Source organism: Lethenteron reissneri, chromosome 37, assembly GCF_015708825.2.
Source record: "Lethenteron reissneri isolate LAM-NWPU_2019-01 chromosome 37, ASM1570882v1, whole genome shotgun sequence".
Taxonomy (NCBI): domain Eukaryota; kingdom Metazoa; phylum Chordata; class Hyperoartia; order Petromyzontiformes; family Petromyzontidae; genus Lethenteron; species Lethenteron reissneri.
Window position 1 is genome coordinate 12,027,606 of NC_083815.1, and position 15,604 is coordinate 12,043,209.

Here is a 15,604-nt window from a genome sequence, read left to right on the forward strand (position 1 = left end):
GCTGTAGAAGTGCATCTGAAAGCCCTTGATGCAGTGGCCATCTATGTTCGATGGTTAGCCAAAAGCTGCTGCGTGACTGTTTATGCTCCTGGATGAGATCAGCAGAGTATTGTGGTTCATTTGTAACAAGTACTTTGTGTGCAGTGAGTGTGAACTTGTAATATATTCGTTCAGCAACCGGAAGCCAATGCAGTTCAGCGAGAAATAGATGGGCATGGACGGATTTTACAAATAGGAACAACAGTTCCACACTGCCCACCAGGGAATATTTGTCTGTCGTGCACGAATGCGCTGTCCAACCGAGTTCCTACCTGCCCACTCCGAAGGAACGTGTTCCAGTACCCGTCACAACACTTGCCAAATAATGTTGAACATGCTGAAGCTTGCTAATGTTTTTGCTAGACATCCCGTAGAGTAAAACTATCAACATAAACTAGAACTATCAACGTATATTTCTGTATTATATCTGAATTGAAACAAAGTTGTTTAAAGGGAAATAATGCATTCAGCAGTAATACATAACTGGACTTACCATTGACATCATGTATCTTTCCACAAAATTCCTCCCGATTCAAACTTAGCCTGTTCTTCTGCATCACAGGGACCTGGAGGCTCAAAGTCAACGTCGCAGCTGAAATAAATCGAAAAACAAACTCTTATTACCACGTCAACATCATTTCATTCATCACCCTTGCATTGGCCTTCAGAAAAACCAGTCACTTACTGTAACCATTTTTAAATTGGAGACAAGGGGCCCAAATATAATGTATGTGAATATCGATCCTCCCCACTTAGGCAGAAAGATGGGTGTTTTCTAGAACCTATCACAGGTCCACAAACTGCAATCCACGCAGCAGTATTTGCACTACCTGTGCAGCACATTCTGCTGTGCCTGAGTCCACAGGAGAAATGGATCAAAGTCTGTGAGGCTATAGTGAAGCGAAGACGCAATTCATGATCCACCAGTCCATGAACAGAGAAATGGCATTCGGGAACAGAAGATGAGACTGAATGGTCAGCTTCGTCCATGGGCAGAAAATTCACAATGACGTGTATTTGGCAGATTCTTCGAATTACATGGGTGCCGAGTGGATTGAGCGGCACAAATCTTGACTCATAAAATCATTTTAAAAAGTGTAAAAAGCGGGAAATGGTGTGCAGCAATTTAACACCAGCGAAACTTTCTAGAAAGCCAGAAAGCAAACAGAAAGTGCAGTTTTTGTGAACAATATTTTACACAAAGATGCAAAATGGGCGAGTGATCACTCACTCAGCTGAGCTGTTATCTGATATCCAACTGTTTCCCAGCTTGGTTTCGGAAGCAGCCAATGATCCATTTGGCATCAGTAAGTCATCCTCAATATCACCATTAAAGTTTCCTGTTCAAAAGACAATGATGACATTCACATGGTCCACCAAACGTGTGGCTTCACTCCCATAATACTGCTCCTCGTAAAATTAGGAGCATACGTTTATACAGAGCAAACATTGGGAATTGTAAGATTACGTGACATTACAAAATGACAAATAATACATCAAAATATAACTTTACCAGCTAGGGCAGACACGAGTGGTGAGTGACTTACGAACTGGTCCTGGGCCCCATTGCAACATGCAGTGACCAGCATGGAGAATGGTCAAACAACCCCCATGACTGACGCAACTTAGAGAGGCCTTCATCTACCAGTGGATTCAGAAGGGGCTGGACCATTTTTAAGTCATGGATTCTAGAAGCAAAAGATTAATAATAACTTATTCAAATCCATCGTGAATGTCTTCATAATCGGTTTCTCTTTACCATTGCCGTTAATGTGTTATCCTTGAAAACTCCTTATCTTCTGCCTTATCTTATAATTCGTAAGAGTGCCTCTGTGAATGTTGCGTTGCTTTTTTATGCTGTTTCGCACACAATCTGTTAAGTAGCTTTAACTCAAAACACTTTAAAAAATCAATGGTCTGCCCAAAATATAGTAATGCTCCCACCTCAGGGATGGTGTATCAAAGTGAGCACTACAACTGCTTGGTGCAACTAAATCAAGCGCTGTCCTCCCTATGGATGATGTAGCTCTGTCTGAGCACCTGGACTGTCTTCATCACATCTCTTTGCTGCCTCTGCTACAGTACTGCTGCTATGTGTTGTGTTCTTCTACGGTACTTTTATGTTTCGTGCTCTTCTGAAATGCCCATATCAGTGCACCTATCTTCTGAACTCTCTTATTTCTCCACATAGGATTTGTGTGTTTTTGACAATCCATTTCACAAAGTGCTGTGTCTCATCCGTCATATCACAAGCTGATGAACTTCAGGACTCACTACCAACCTTTCCATTCTCAATTAATTTCAATTTGAAGGGGAATGTTTAAGCTTGTAACCAATGCGAACGCAAGTCAGGTTTCAATAATGCTCATGAACATTCTGATCATAGTCTCACCGCAGAGTCCACAGAGCTGCCCAGCGTACTCCATTGGTACAGACACCTCCACTTGATGGTTCCCATCGAAACGAACCGTGAGGCTGAAGTTGGTCATGAGCACGAGGTATGAGCCGCTCAGAGACACGTGCATCCCCGGTAACACCAGTGGGGGCGTCACCCGCTCCCCATCCAACTGTAGATCATAGTACATGAGTGATTCAAGCGTTAAGGAATTTATTTTCCTTCATAATAATGCTTGTATATCCCAGTGGTCTTTGGTTTAATATACGTTTGATTATTTCTGGTAAAAAAACACTATCATTACTTCTGCTTAAGAATTGGGCTTTTGAGACCTAAGTATTGTACCCCATTCTCTTATTTAAAATGTCTGTATAATTGGAGCCAAATCACATCAAGCCACATTCGATTCACACAAAGCCTCACATTACTTTTGAGGCTGGATTCAAATGAGGGGAGCACAGCATCTGTAAGACTTCATGTTTGTCTCCTTGTCTCTCTCAGTGTCATGACAATCACCCATCTATTAATAATTATAAATATTTTAATATAAATTATTTACCAAAAACAAAACCTTGATGAATCTTTTTTTTCCCGGAGGATCCTGCGTTGAGATGTTTGAACAGTTATATAAATGAGGAAACCAGAGAAACTGAACTGCCATCTACTGTCCACCTCACAGTGCCATGCCTACAGCACCTGGCGATCCCTATGGGTCACCCATCAAAATGCTAATCAGGCTCAAGCTAAATCCAGGCCTGCCACACCCACTTCCACTTATGCTCGTCTCGTCTGTCCTCCCCAATATTAGTTTGTTCCATCGCCTCTGCTTGAGTCCACACCATGTATATGCATAATTGTCTTTTACATTTAACTCATTTGTTCTATAATCTCGGCGCTAACACGAGGTGTAATACTAACCAGGAGGGCGTGCTGTAAAGACAAGGTGACCCTGTGTCCGTACACGTCCACGTGAACATCTCGGACATAAGATACGCTTGTAGAGCCACGGCGGTCGTTTTTCGTCTCCACATTGAAGTGGGGCAGGGAGGAGGAGATGTTGCACAGCTTGGCTGTTGTGTAGATGCACGCGCCCATGAAGTGGTAATAGAGCCCATCAAACGTCGTGTAATGTGGGTCTCCCATCGCCAAGCATTTTGCAGCTCCTAAAATAAATTCACAAATTTCCCGTTCACTTCACGGTGACAGTCCATGTCGCCATTTTAACCATTCCTTTGCTTTACAGTTTTGTCCTCGTTATTTGGCTGTAAATAAATGAACGTTCACTTTTTTTTATTGCACCTTTATTTATCTAGAAGATATAAAATTATGTCCAAGCTTCAATGTTTAGTTGGTTTATTTTTACAATGCGATATTGTATATTTACACTGGAGATATGTGAGAATAAATACATGGTATTGTGCTGTGTAGTCACTGATTACCAGATGATGGAGCTGTGGATGGAAGCTGCAGTGGTGATATCTGTAAAAAAACAGAAAAGTAAAAACTATAGTGTTCTCGCTGCCAAGCAATGTTTGAAAAAGTATTGTTTGTTTTCCCCATACTACTCGGTATAACTATATTTTTCTATGTTAAATCTGTGGGCCGAGTCATATTTTAACAATTGCACCTCTAATTTTAAACATCCCGATGCCATTGCAAGAAGGCCCATGGCTTTCTTACGATTAGCGAAAGAAGTACAACATACATAAATATACACAAATACATATATTGATGAATCACAAATGGAAGCATACTTTTAAGATGAACACAAAATACGCATACAATATTATAATTTTAGTTGCAATATCACTATCATTTTATGGGCCGAAAAGTCATTGCAAATGAGCGGTTTTGATTATTTCTTACATTGGGGGAGGACATGTAGGGAAAATCTTACCATTGCTGTGACAGCCCAGGCTTCCATTCTGCACACTGCAGATCTCAAAGGCTCCACACTGCCAGGGCTCACAGACCACGCCTCCAGCATCGCCACAAGAGCAATGCAGACTGCAGTTCTGTGTTGCAAACCAGCTGTCCCCAAGCTGTGAAAACCAATGCACGATGAGAATCATGAAATATACTGTACATATTAGGAAAAGCTTACTGAAACATTATCTGATATATTTCAACAGCATTGTAACATACATACATTGCATTTGTTCATTTTGTTAATAATTTTCACCATTTTACTCCAGCGTGAAACTTAATGCACTCATCTTTACTCATATATTAGTCTTAAAAAGGAAGATGTTCACTGGTACGTCATATACCAAAACAATACAGGGCTTAGCTTGCCTCTGTGGATATTAATAAATGATCACTGTTGAATAGACATGATGTGAAGGGTTAACCCACCGGGTGATAGAATTCGTTGTGGTCCATGCAGCCACACTGATCTTGAGGGACACACTTGTCTCCTGAGAGGACAAAACCCTCATCACAGACACAGCCCTCCCCACAGGGCTGCTGGCAGGCACCTGGGAGGGTCACATTGCTGCACGTGGCTGGGCACGGTGGGGCACAGCTCTCATAGTGGCTGTCTGCTGGGCACTCGAGCGCTGTCAACACAAACGATAAACATACTCAGAGATAAATTAGAATGGGGATGCACAACTGCAAGCAGCTATACAAATGAACAAACCACACAGATGTAGATTGTGTTTCCACAGAATAAAAACAAGGCCCAGTCTCATGCAATGTGATGTGTTACGGATTAAAGCTCAGACAGATGTGCACTCACGGCAGAAGGTGTCGTTCCTCCACATGACGATGACCCCATGCTGGGCACACTGGTCAGCGTAGGTCTGCATGGAGTCACAGAGGAACTGCTCTTTCCCATCCATCCAGCACTGGTCAAGAACGCAGGTGATGAAGAATTGCTCTGGATTGACCACTGCATGGCACTCTTGGAATGCTCCTGTTCACAAGCGACGTGAATATAATTTACAACACAGCGATATTTGTAACTACGTATGTACGTATGTTGACCTTCTGTCGCACCGTATGTCGTCAACCGTGCTAATCGGAGGTGCGGGGGAAGGACAACAAACTAAACAATAAAACTGTTCTAAAGTAATGAGTTTAAATGTTTTATGTAAAAAGTACAGAGCTCCAGTGGCTTGCTAATATTAGAAGGAAGTGTGTTCCAGACGGCTGTAGAAGTGCATCTGAAAGCCCTTGATGCAGTGGCCATCTTTGTTCGATGGTTAGCCAAAAGCTGCTGTGAGGATGCCTGATTGTTTATGATCCTTGATGAGATCAGCAAGGTATTGTGGTTCATATGTGTTGCAACCACTTTGTGTGTAGTGTGTGTGAACTTGTAATGTATTCGTTCAGCAACAGAAAGCCAAAGCAGTTCAGCGAGAAATAGATGGGCATGGTCGGATTTTCCAGTACCCGTCACAACATTTGCCAAATAATGTTGAACATGCTCCAGCTTGCTAATGTTTTTGCTAGACATCCCATAGAGTAAAACTAAACCAATCAACTTAAACTAGAACTATCAACGTATATTTCTGTATTATATCTGAATTGAAACAAAGTTGTTTAAAGGGAAATTACGCGTTCAGCAGTCATACATATCTGGACTTACCATTGACATAATGTATCTTTCCACAAAATTCCTCCGATTCAAACTTAGCCTGTTCTTCTGCATCACAGGGACCTGGAGGCTCAACGTCAACGTCGCAGCTGCAAATAAAACAAAAAACAAACTCTTATTACCGCATCAAGATCATTCCATTCATCACCCTTGCATTGCCTTCAGAAAAACCGGTCACTTACTGTAACCATTTTTAAATCGGAGACAAGGGACCCAAATATAATGTATGTGAATATCGATCCTCCCTACTTAGGCAGAAAGATGGGTGCTTTCTAGAACCTATCACAGGTCCACAAACTGCAATCCACGCAGCAGTATTTGCACCACCTGTGCAGCACATTCTGCTGTGCCTGAGTCCACAAGGAGAAATGGATCAAAGTCGGTGAGGTTATAGTGAAGCTAAGACGCAATTCATAGTCCACCAGTCCATGAACAGAGCCATGGCATTCGGCAATATAGGCTGAGACTGAATGATCAGCTTTGTCCATGGGCAGAAAATACACAATGACGTGTATTTGGCAGATTCTTCAAATTCTATGTGTGCTGAGTGGATTGAGCGGCACAAATCTTGACTTCTAAAATTATTTTAAATATCGTAAAAAGCGTGAAATGGGATGCAGCAATTTACCACCAGCGAAACTGTCAATGAAGCCACAAAGCAAACAGAAAGTGCAGTTTTCGTGAACAAAGATGCAAAATAGGTGAGTGATCACTCACTCAGCTGAGCTGTTATCTGATATCCAACTGTTTCCCAGCTTGGTTTCGGAAGCAGCCAATGATCCATTTGGCATCAGGAAGTCATCCTCAATATCACCATTAAAATTTCCTGTTCAAAAGACAACAACATTCAAATGGTCCACCAAACGTGTGGCTTCACTCCCAGAATACTGCTCCTCATAAAATAAGGAGCAAACATTTGGAATTGTAAGATTATGTGACATTACAAAATGACAAATAATACATGAAAAGAAAACTTTGCCAGCCAGGGCTAACATGAGTGGTGAGTGATATATGAAACGGTCCTGGGCCCCATTGCAACATGCAGTGTCCAGCATGAAGTATGGTCAAACAACCCCCATGACCGACGCAACTTAGAGAGGCCTTCATCTAGCAGTGGATTCACAAGGGGCTGGACCATTTTAAAATCATGGATTCTAGAAGCAAAAGATTGCACACAATCTGTTGAGCAGCTTTAACTCAAAACACTTTAACAAATCAATGGTCTGCCTAAAATATAGTAATGCTCCCACCTCAGGGATGGTGCATCAAAGTGAGCACTACAACTGCTTGGTGCAACTAAATCAAGCGCTTGTCCTCCCGATGGATGATGTAGCTCTGTCTGAGCACCTGGACTGTCTTCATCACATCTCTTTGCTGCCTCTGCTACAGTACTGCTGCTATGTGTTGTGTTCTTCTACAGTACTTTTATGTTTCTAGCCTTTCTGAAATGCCCAAATCAGTGATCCCTATGTTCTGAACTGTCTTACTCTCTTATTTCTCCACATAGGATTTGTGTGTCTTCGCCAATCCATTTCACAAAGTGCTGTGTCTCATCCGTCATATGATCCTGATGGCGGTAACCCCGGAGTAGCAAATAATACAACATGGCCGAGGCAATTAAATATTTTATTTCTGGGACACTATTTTTTCGGGGAGTGAAGGGTGGGGGAGTAGAGTGAATCTTTACACCCCTGAGGGTAGCGATTTTGTTCGGGTGTACTGTGGGGTACCGTGGTGCAAGAGTGTCGCTAAATTCCCTTTGAAAGATGAGTGAGGCTCGCTGCCCGTTTGCCATAAACTGTGCACGTGAAACGGAAAAAAAGGGATCTTTTGTTCTGTCCAATTTATTTCAAGGTCGTAGCGCCATATGATGAGACGAAGAAGCCATTTGGAAGTCTCAGGCGAATTGTTATTATTTGATGCAGGATGTCTTACAAACTCGTGGTCGAACTCTCCCATGCACCCTGCGATGAGCTTTTCCCATGAAAGTCAAACCGATTTTTAAGCTTTCAATGCTGGAATACAAAGTAAGTTAAAACCAAATTAATGTGTTTTGTGTATGAATGTGTGTGCAGCGATGAGATTTTTCACATGACAGATCTGCTATTCAGCCGAATAAAATTGAACATTTAACCTGCAATTTTTTATACATATGTAGTAGGTTCCAGGAGACTTGGATGACGTAGTTGGAGGCACACTTATTTATTAAGCACAAAGTACATAACAGGCCGAGATGTACAACACTTGAAGGGGTATCGGCCCCTTCACCCGTATAACTGGGAGATCAACACTCTATGTCACAGCTAGCCTACTCCTAGGTCCTCCACTACCGGGCTAGGGGAGGCTAGCTAACCCAGCCCTGGTTAAGCTGGGATTACGGCACCCTGAGTCCCCAGACCGGCTCTTACAAGAGCATCGGCTCTGGGCTCTCGGGGCCACGCCACTGGCTTGCCCTGGTCGGTCCTGAGAAGGACAGCGAGCCAGGGGAGTCCCAGGGCCTATCTAGCAGGACTTCTTGCTTCACTGGTTAAGGCTGAACACTGAACCCCGAGCCCTCCGGCTCACCGCCTTATATAGCAACTCCCCCACTGAGGGGTGGGGCCGTGAGGGATCCCAGCTCCGTGTCAGCCCCCCAGGCTGAACGGTGCGGACGTCGATGTAAGCGCCTCTTGGCGTACGGGCATAACCACGCCCAGTGTGTTTTTTAAGCCCTCCGTAACACCTCTACATCACCCCCCCCCCTGTGCAGCCCGCAGCCATCCCGGCTGCAACAAAATCTCAATAAAGATGCATCCCCCCAAATCCGTGTGTGCCTCGCATAATTTAACAAGAACAACAATGAACAAGAACAACAAGAAAGAGAACAATAACCCGACGCACCCCCCCCCCAAATAAATACCGCATCCCGTAAAAACCCAACATATATACAATTTCCAGGACCCCCCCCACTCCCCGACCCCCGCAAGGGCCGCATAAGCGGCCGACCTCACAAAAGTCTGCGCGTTTTGGCGCGCGTTCTTGCAGCGGGGCCGTCACAAGGGGCAACCCCGGTTGGCCCAGTGGTGAGTGTCAACAGTCCGGGTGCGAGAGAGTCAGGCTTCGCTGCCGAGCGACCCCCGACCCCCCCGGGAGGGGTTGGCGGTCGTGAGCACGTCAATCCTGGTGCACCTGGAGGTGGAACAGTTGGTGGCAAGTTAGGCGAAAGCAGCGAAGTCGGACTCCGGGAGTCGGTGGACCCCTCACATGTTTGGCCACGCGTGTGTGTGGTAGGAACATTTGGCGCAACAAACGGTTTCAACCTGGAGGGGTGCACGAACCACCTACGCTTCCCCCACCGGATACGCACACATTGTGGCCGCAAGACCTGCACCACTTCCACGGGCCCCCGCCACGGCCGCACCAGCTTAGACAAGGAGATACGAATATTTCTTCGTTCCCAGGAGCTCGTATACTTCGTGGAGAAGTTTACCCAAAATTGTTTTACCCTGGTCGGTCAGCAGCCGCTCCGGAGCACCCTTGTCGAGGACGTAGCCCTGGACAAAGGCCTCCGCGATGGCTGCTGCCGACTGGTTGGCGAGGGGCCAGGCCATAGGCCATCGCCTAAAATATTCTACCCCGGTCAATAGGTATCTATTTCCCCTAGGTGTAGCGGGGAATGGGCCCAGAATATCAAGCGCAACGAGACTTTGATAGACTGCAATGGTGGGTTGGACCCCCGCGCTGGTGGCTTCCGTTGCGCGCACTGAGTACACGACCCTAAAAGGTCATCCACGTCCCTTGCCATGCCCGGCCAAGAAAAATCCAGCTGGAGCATGGCAAGGGTTTTGTGAGTCACCAGGTGAAGGAGTCGCTCGTGCGCAGCCCACACCACTCTACCCCTCAATGCGGAAGGAACCACCAGCCGGTGGCGGCGGGATCTCCCGTCCCAATGCATCAAAAGACCTTGAAATAACCCCCACGAGTCGACATTTTCCGCCCCCCGACCAACTCCCCTGATGCGACGGCGCAAAGCGAGGAGGGAGGTGTCCTCCATTTGGAGGCGCCCCCACTCCACAACCGACAACCCCAGCAAAGAATCCCTCCCATCATGCTCAATAGGACCGGCAACCGAAGGCGCATCAGCGGCGGCCGCAAGGACCGAATCAGCGATCACATTCGGAGGTCTGCAATGCCCCGAACCCAGGAGGCAAGCGCACTCGGAGGTGGGCGGCAAACGCGACAGAGCGTCTGCGTTTGTGTGGCAAACGCCCTTACGATAAGTAGTTTCAAAATCAAAATCCTGGAGAATCTCCAACCATCGAGACAATTGGCCCGATGGCTGTTGAACCCGCAAGGCGTACTGCAGCGCCGCATGATCTGTGCGGACGGTGAAACGTTGACCGTACAGATATGGGCGATATTACTGAATGAAGTAAACGATCGCCAATAGTTCCCGACGGGTAACACAGTACCTTTGTTCCGCCGGAGACAACACCTGACTGCTGTACGCAACCACATGCTCTACGCCCCCAACAACCTGCGAAAGCACGCCCCCAATGCCCGTGTTGCTTGCATCCGTATCGAGCAAGAAGGGTTTCATAAAGTCAGGGTAACTCAACGGCGGAGCCCCCACTAGGGCGTCCCGGAGGGAGCGAAAAGCAGCCTCCTCCTTCTTACCGCAATGAAACTTGACCCCTTTGGATGTCAAGGCATGTAAGGGTTTCGCAATCGTAGCGAAATCAGCGACAAACCGACGGTAATACGACGCGAATCCAATGAAACTCCTGACCTCCCCCACCGAGGTGGGCGTCGGCCAGGAGCTGACACATTGCGTTTTGGCGGGATCTGTGGCAATACCTGAACGCCCGACAATGTGACCCAAATACCGCACTGATTCGCGGAGCAAATGACACTTCTGGGGCTTGAATTTCAAATTAGCAACCCGCATTTTTAGAAAAACGGCACGCAACCTCTGTAGGTGTTCATCGAATGTTTTACTAAAGACGATGACATCGTCTAAGTAAATCAAACATGAATCCCATTGCAACCCCGCCAGGACCAATTCCATTAATCGCTGAAAAGTTGCCGGCGCTGAATGTAGCCCCATCGGTAACTGGTTAAATTGGAAAAGGCCGTGCGGCGTACGGAAAGCAGTTTTCGGTTTAGATTAATCATCCAGAGGGAGCTGCCAGAACCCGGACAACAAATCCAATGTGGAGAAGAACCGCGCCCCTGCCAGGGCATCAAGCGATTCATCCATCCGAGGAAGCGGGTATGCGTCGGCTACAGAAATCTTGTTCAGCCGACGAAAATCGACACAAAACTGCAATGAGCCATAATGTTTTTTAACTAAGACGGCGCACCCCAAGGGCTGGTAGAAGGAGATATAATATCCGCAGCCAGCATGTCGTCTATGGCCGATTTGACATGATCCTTTTCGGCGGGACTCAACAGAAAAGGATTCTGGTAGATTGGCGCGCTGTCACCCGTGTCAATATGGTGTCGCAGCAGTTTAGTACACCCAATATCGTATTTGTTTTGACTAAAAACGTCAGAAAACTCACGCAGGAGGATTCGAAGCCTCTCACGCTGTAAGTCTGACAGGTCCGATGATCCCGCACAAAGCGCATCCAGCCACCCCTCGTCACGGTCCGAATGCGGTCGCGCCGGCGGTGCGGCGCTCACCTGACCAATAACCCGTTCCTCACAGGGTACCGGCGTCGCATGCACAAGCACGGCCCCTTGAGGAACCACAGCCGTTCGCGATCCCACATTGAGAACCACGATGAAGGGATCCCCGTCCCCTTTTACAATGGTCTGGGCCGCTATCATATCGGGTCCGTTGACCCCTGGCCCTAGATGGTCCCAACAGAACCCCCCGATCCCCAACGCCCTGGGCAAATGGTCGCCGCAGCCTAAGAGGCACGAGCATCTGAGCTCCCGGCGGTACGCGTACCGTCCTCGCCACCAGCGCCTGTACCGTCGCAAATGCCGTACGGACAGTAGCGGGAGAGGACAAAAACATCATACGTCGGCCCGACGGGAGTTCGATGCAACCCTGGTCGACCAAGATACGAATCGGCATTTTGGCCAAGAAATCCGTCCCCAACAGGCACGGAACCGCCAGCGAGGAGGAGACCAATATGGGGCCGGATAATTTTATGTCCCCAATACAAATTTGCACGCAGATCTGTCCGATAATGCCCAGCGAGCCCCCGTTAGCAGTATAGCATGGAACATCAACGGGGAGCAAAGGACGGCTTTGAACGGGGAGAATGTTATAAATCAAATCGGACACTATAGTTGCCGATGCTCCCGTATCAACTAAGACCCGCACCTCAACCCCATCGAAATGCCCCACAACGACCGACGACCCCGACGACGCGGCAACAACACGATGGGCCAACTCGGACCACTGGCCCGGTTGGAACGCACTCCCCACTGTGGTACGTTTCGGCGCGACGACAGGCAATGTTTGACCCCCGTTTGTTGCAGTGCGTGAGTGTGTCATAGGTGTGTGCGTAGGCCAAACATGTGGGGTGCCACGACTCGCCGGAGTTTGCTGGTGAGGCTTGGGTAGAGGCGCGACGTCCGGCCAAGGTGTCGCCCCGCGCTGTCGAGGAGCCCGGCATCCCGAAGCCACATGGCCCCGGAGGCCACAGTTGTAGCAGCGCGTGAGCGCCCCAGACGGCTTGGGCTGATCCCGGCGGCTCGGTCCGTCCCGAGCCGGTCGTCCCCCGGCTCTCCACTCCATCGGGCGATCCACAGCGCAGACCTCTTCCGATGGGAGGGTGGTTGCAGCCATGGTATGCCCGGCCGCCGCCTTGCTGGCCTTGCGACGCTGGGAAAGCAAGTTAGCGTGGATGTGCCGCGCGGCTGGCAGGGAACACATCTCCGTGTCATCTTATGCCAAGACGACAATGTCCAAATCGTCCGCCAACAGCAGTATCTTCTCTGCCACCATGGCATCCACCCCTTCCTCGTCCATCCGAGGAAAAGCCGCCTTCGCTAGGGCCAGGAGAGCTGTGCGGTATGCCGAAGGCGATTCCTTGGCGCCCCGCTGGCGATCGTAGAACAGCTGCCTGCAGTCCGAAGGTGGTCCATAGACTGCAGACAGGAGTTGAAGCGCCATTTGCAGCATGGCGCGCTTCGCTCTTGGCGCCGAGGTGAGGGTAGCGAGGGCGTCACTGTCGAGCATCGCCGGTAGCGCGCGTAGCGCCTCGTCATCCGTCCATTGTGCCATTTCTTGGTGAGCGAGGAAGCGCCTTTGGAAGCCTCCCCAGTCACCGTCTTCCCCCACGAACTCCTTGAGAGGTGGTAATCGCTGCTGTAACGCGGCGTCCGCAGTTGAAGATCGCGCCCCGTCGTTCCCGCCACTCCGTACAGTTTTGGCGGGAAGGGCGGGTGGCATCGGCGGTTGCTCTTCTGGTGACACGCTGGCCGCCATTGATGACGTGGCGGTTCCTGGTTGGCGAGAGTCGGTCGCCTGACGTAGCCCGGCCCCGCCCTCAGCACCCACTGAACTGATGGCAGCAAATCCGACTTCCAGGCCCGTAGAAATGGCGGGAACCGGCGCCACGTGTCGTCCGTCGTCGCCCCGTGCCGCTCCTCCAGCCTCCAGGCGAGTAATTTCCTCCAACGTGGCGCCTGCTGCGTAGAGTAGCTCCGCCAGGCGGGAGTGAGCCAGCCGTAGTCCATCAGCCGACGGTCCCCATCCGTCCTGCCGTTGCGGTGTGGGTGGACTCGGCCCCGGTTGCTCGGATTCGCCCTCCGCAATCTCGGGCTCTGAGTTGGCCGAGGTTTCCTCCTCCCCCGGTTCCCTGGTACGAGCCGTCCGTCTTGTTATCCATCCTTAGAAGACCACTTCTGACGCCAGTTGTAGTAGATTCCAGGAGACTTGGACGATGTAGTTGGAGGCACACTTATTTATTAAGCACAAAGTACATAACAGGCCGAGATGTACAACACTTGAAGGGGTATCGGCCCCTTCACCCGTATAACTGGGAGATCAACACTCTATGTCACAGCTAGCCTACTCCTAGGTCCTCCACTACCGGGCTAGGGGAGGCTAGCTAACCCAGCCCTGGTTAAGCTGGGATTACGGCACCCTGAGTCCCCAGACCGGCTCTTACAAGAGCATCGGCTCTGGGCTCTCGGGGCCACGCCACTGGCTTGCCCTGGTCGGTCCTGAGAAGGACAGCGAGCCAGGGGAGTCCCAGGGCCTATCTAGCAGGTCTTCTTGCTTCACTGGTTAAGGCTGAACACTGAACCCCTAGCCCTCCGGCTCACCGCCTTATATAGCAACTCCCCCACTGAGGGGTGGGGCCGTGGGGGATCCCAGCTCCGTGTCAGCCCCCCAGGCTGAACGGTGCGGACGTCGATGTAAGCGCCTATCGGCGTACGGGCATAACCACGCCCAGTGTGATTGTTAAGCCCTCCGTAACACCTCTACACATATATAGTCATTGGTGACTGGGCTTAGACAATCAAATGCACTTGAGAACCCAATTAAATGATAAGTGGCTGTAACCTAGATTAAAATTTATATCCCAGTGGTTCTAGCTTATCTCGTTGGCCGATGAAGCACCCATCATTTAACAGTTGTGTAGTGAGTCCAACTGAGTCGCAGACGTTACCTTGGGAGCAACACTATTCATTCAATAAATCAACGTAACATAACACAACCTACACTTGGGTGTTGAATGCTCATGTTGCCACCCTCCAATATCTTCCAGGTCACGTGTCGGCAGGTCAACCAGTGTATCATGCCCCAACGTAACCCTGGCTGGCTGACACTCCCTCCCGCTCCTTCACCCGGAGCCCACACCGCACACTGTACGCGGTGCCTCTGCGCTAACCAACGCTCACCCAAGCTTCGCTAGGGCTGGTACTATGCCCAGTAAGCGGGCGACACGTAATGCCAAGACATTATCCGCCGTGGCTTTGTAAGCCCGGCACCACACAGTGACAATCACAGTCACTACAGTTGTACAGAAGAATTTCAACTTTGAATAGTGCATCGTGCACAGCTCGTCGAGATGAGTCGATTGCCACAACGCCGACTATCAACAGACTAATAATGACTGCACCACGGACATTATGCGAGAGCCGGGGTACTATGGTACCCCGGGGTACCGCCATAAGGTTCATATCACAAGCTGATGAACTATAGGATTCACTACCAACCTTTCCATTCTCAATTAATTTCAATTTGAAGGGGAATGTTTCATCTAGTAACTGATGCTACCGCAAGTCAGGTTTCAATAATGCTCATGAACATTTTGATCATAGTCTCACCGCAGAGTCCACAGAGCTGCCCAGCGTACTCCATTGGTACAGACACCTCCACTTGATTATTCCAACCGAGCCGAACCGTGAGGCTGAAGTTGGTCATGAGCACGAGGTATGAGCCGCTCAGAGACACGTGCATCCCCGGCAACACCAGTGGGGGTGTCACCCGCTCCCCATCCAACTGTAGATTATAGCATATGAGTGATTCAAGTGTTAAGGAAATGATTTCCTTTTATAATAATGCTTGTACATCCCAGGAGTCTAAATATAAATTTAGATTTATTATTGGTTGGTTAATG

At 48.8% G+C, this 15,604-nt stretch overlaps 1 protein-coding gene across 1 annotated transcript in view; it reads right to left on the minus strand.

The window, feature by feature from the left end:
* The window catches only part of LOC133351319 (IgGFc-binding protein-like), a 117,793-nt gene that overhangs the window by 80,506 nt on the left and 21,683 nt on the right, over positions 1–15,604 (minus strand). Inside the window, 12 exon segments of the mRNA XM_061566418.1 lie at positions 533–631; positions 870–892; positions 1,271–1,379; positions 2,432–2,606; positions 3,353–3,626; positions 3,874–3,913; positions 4,332–4,476; positions 4,790–4,992; positions 5,175–5,351; positions 6,027–6,124; positions 6,753–6,861; positions 15,312–15,486. Coding sequence (XP_061422402.1) covers positions 533–631; positions 870–892; positions 1,271–1,379; positions 2,432–2,606; positions 3,353–3,626; positions 3,874–3,913; positions 4,332–4,476; positions 4,790–4,992; positions 5,175–5,351; positions 6,027–6,124; positions 6,753–6,861; positions 15,312–15,486 — 1,627 coding nt within the window.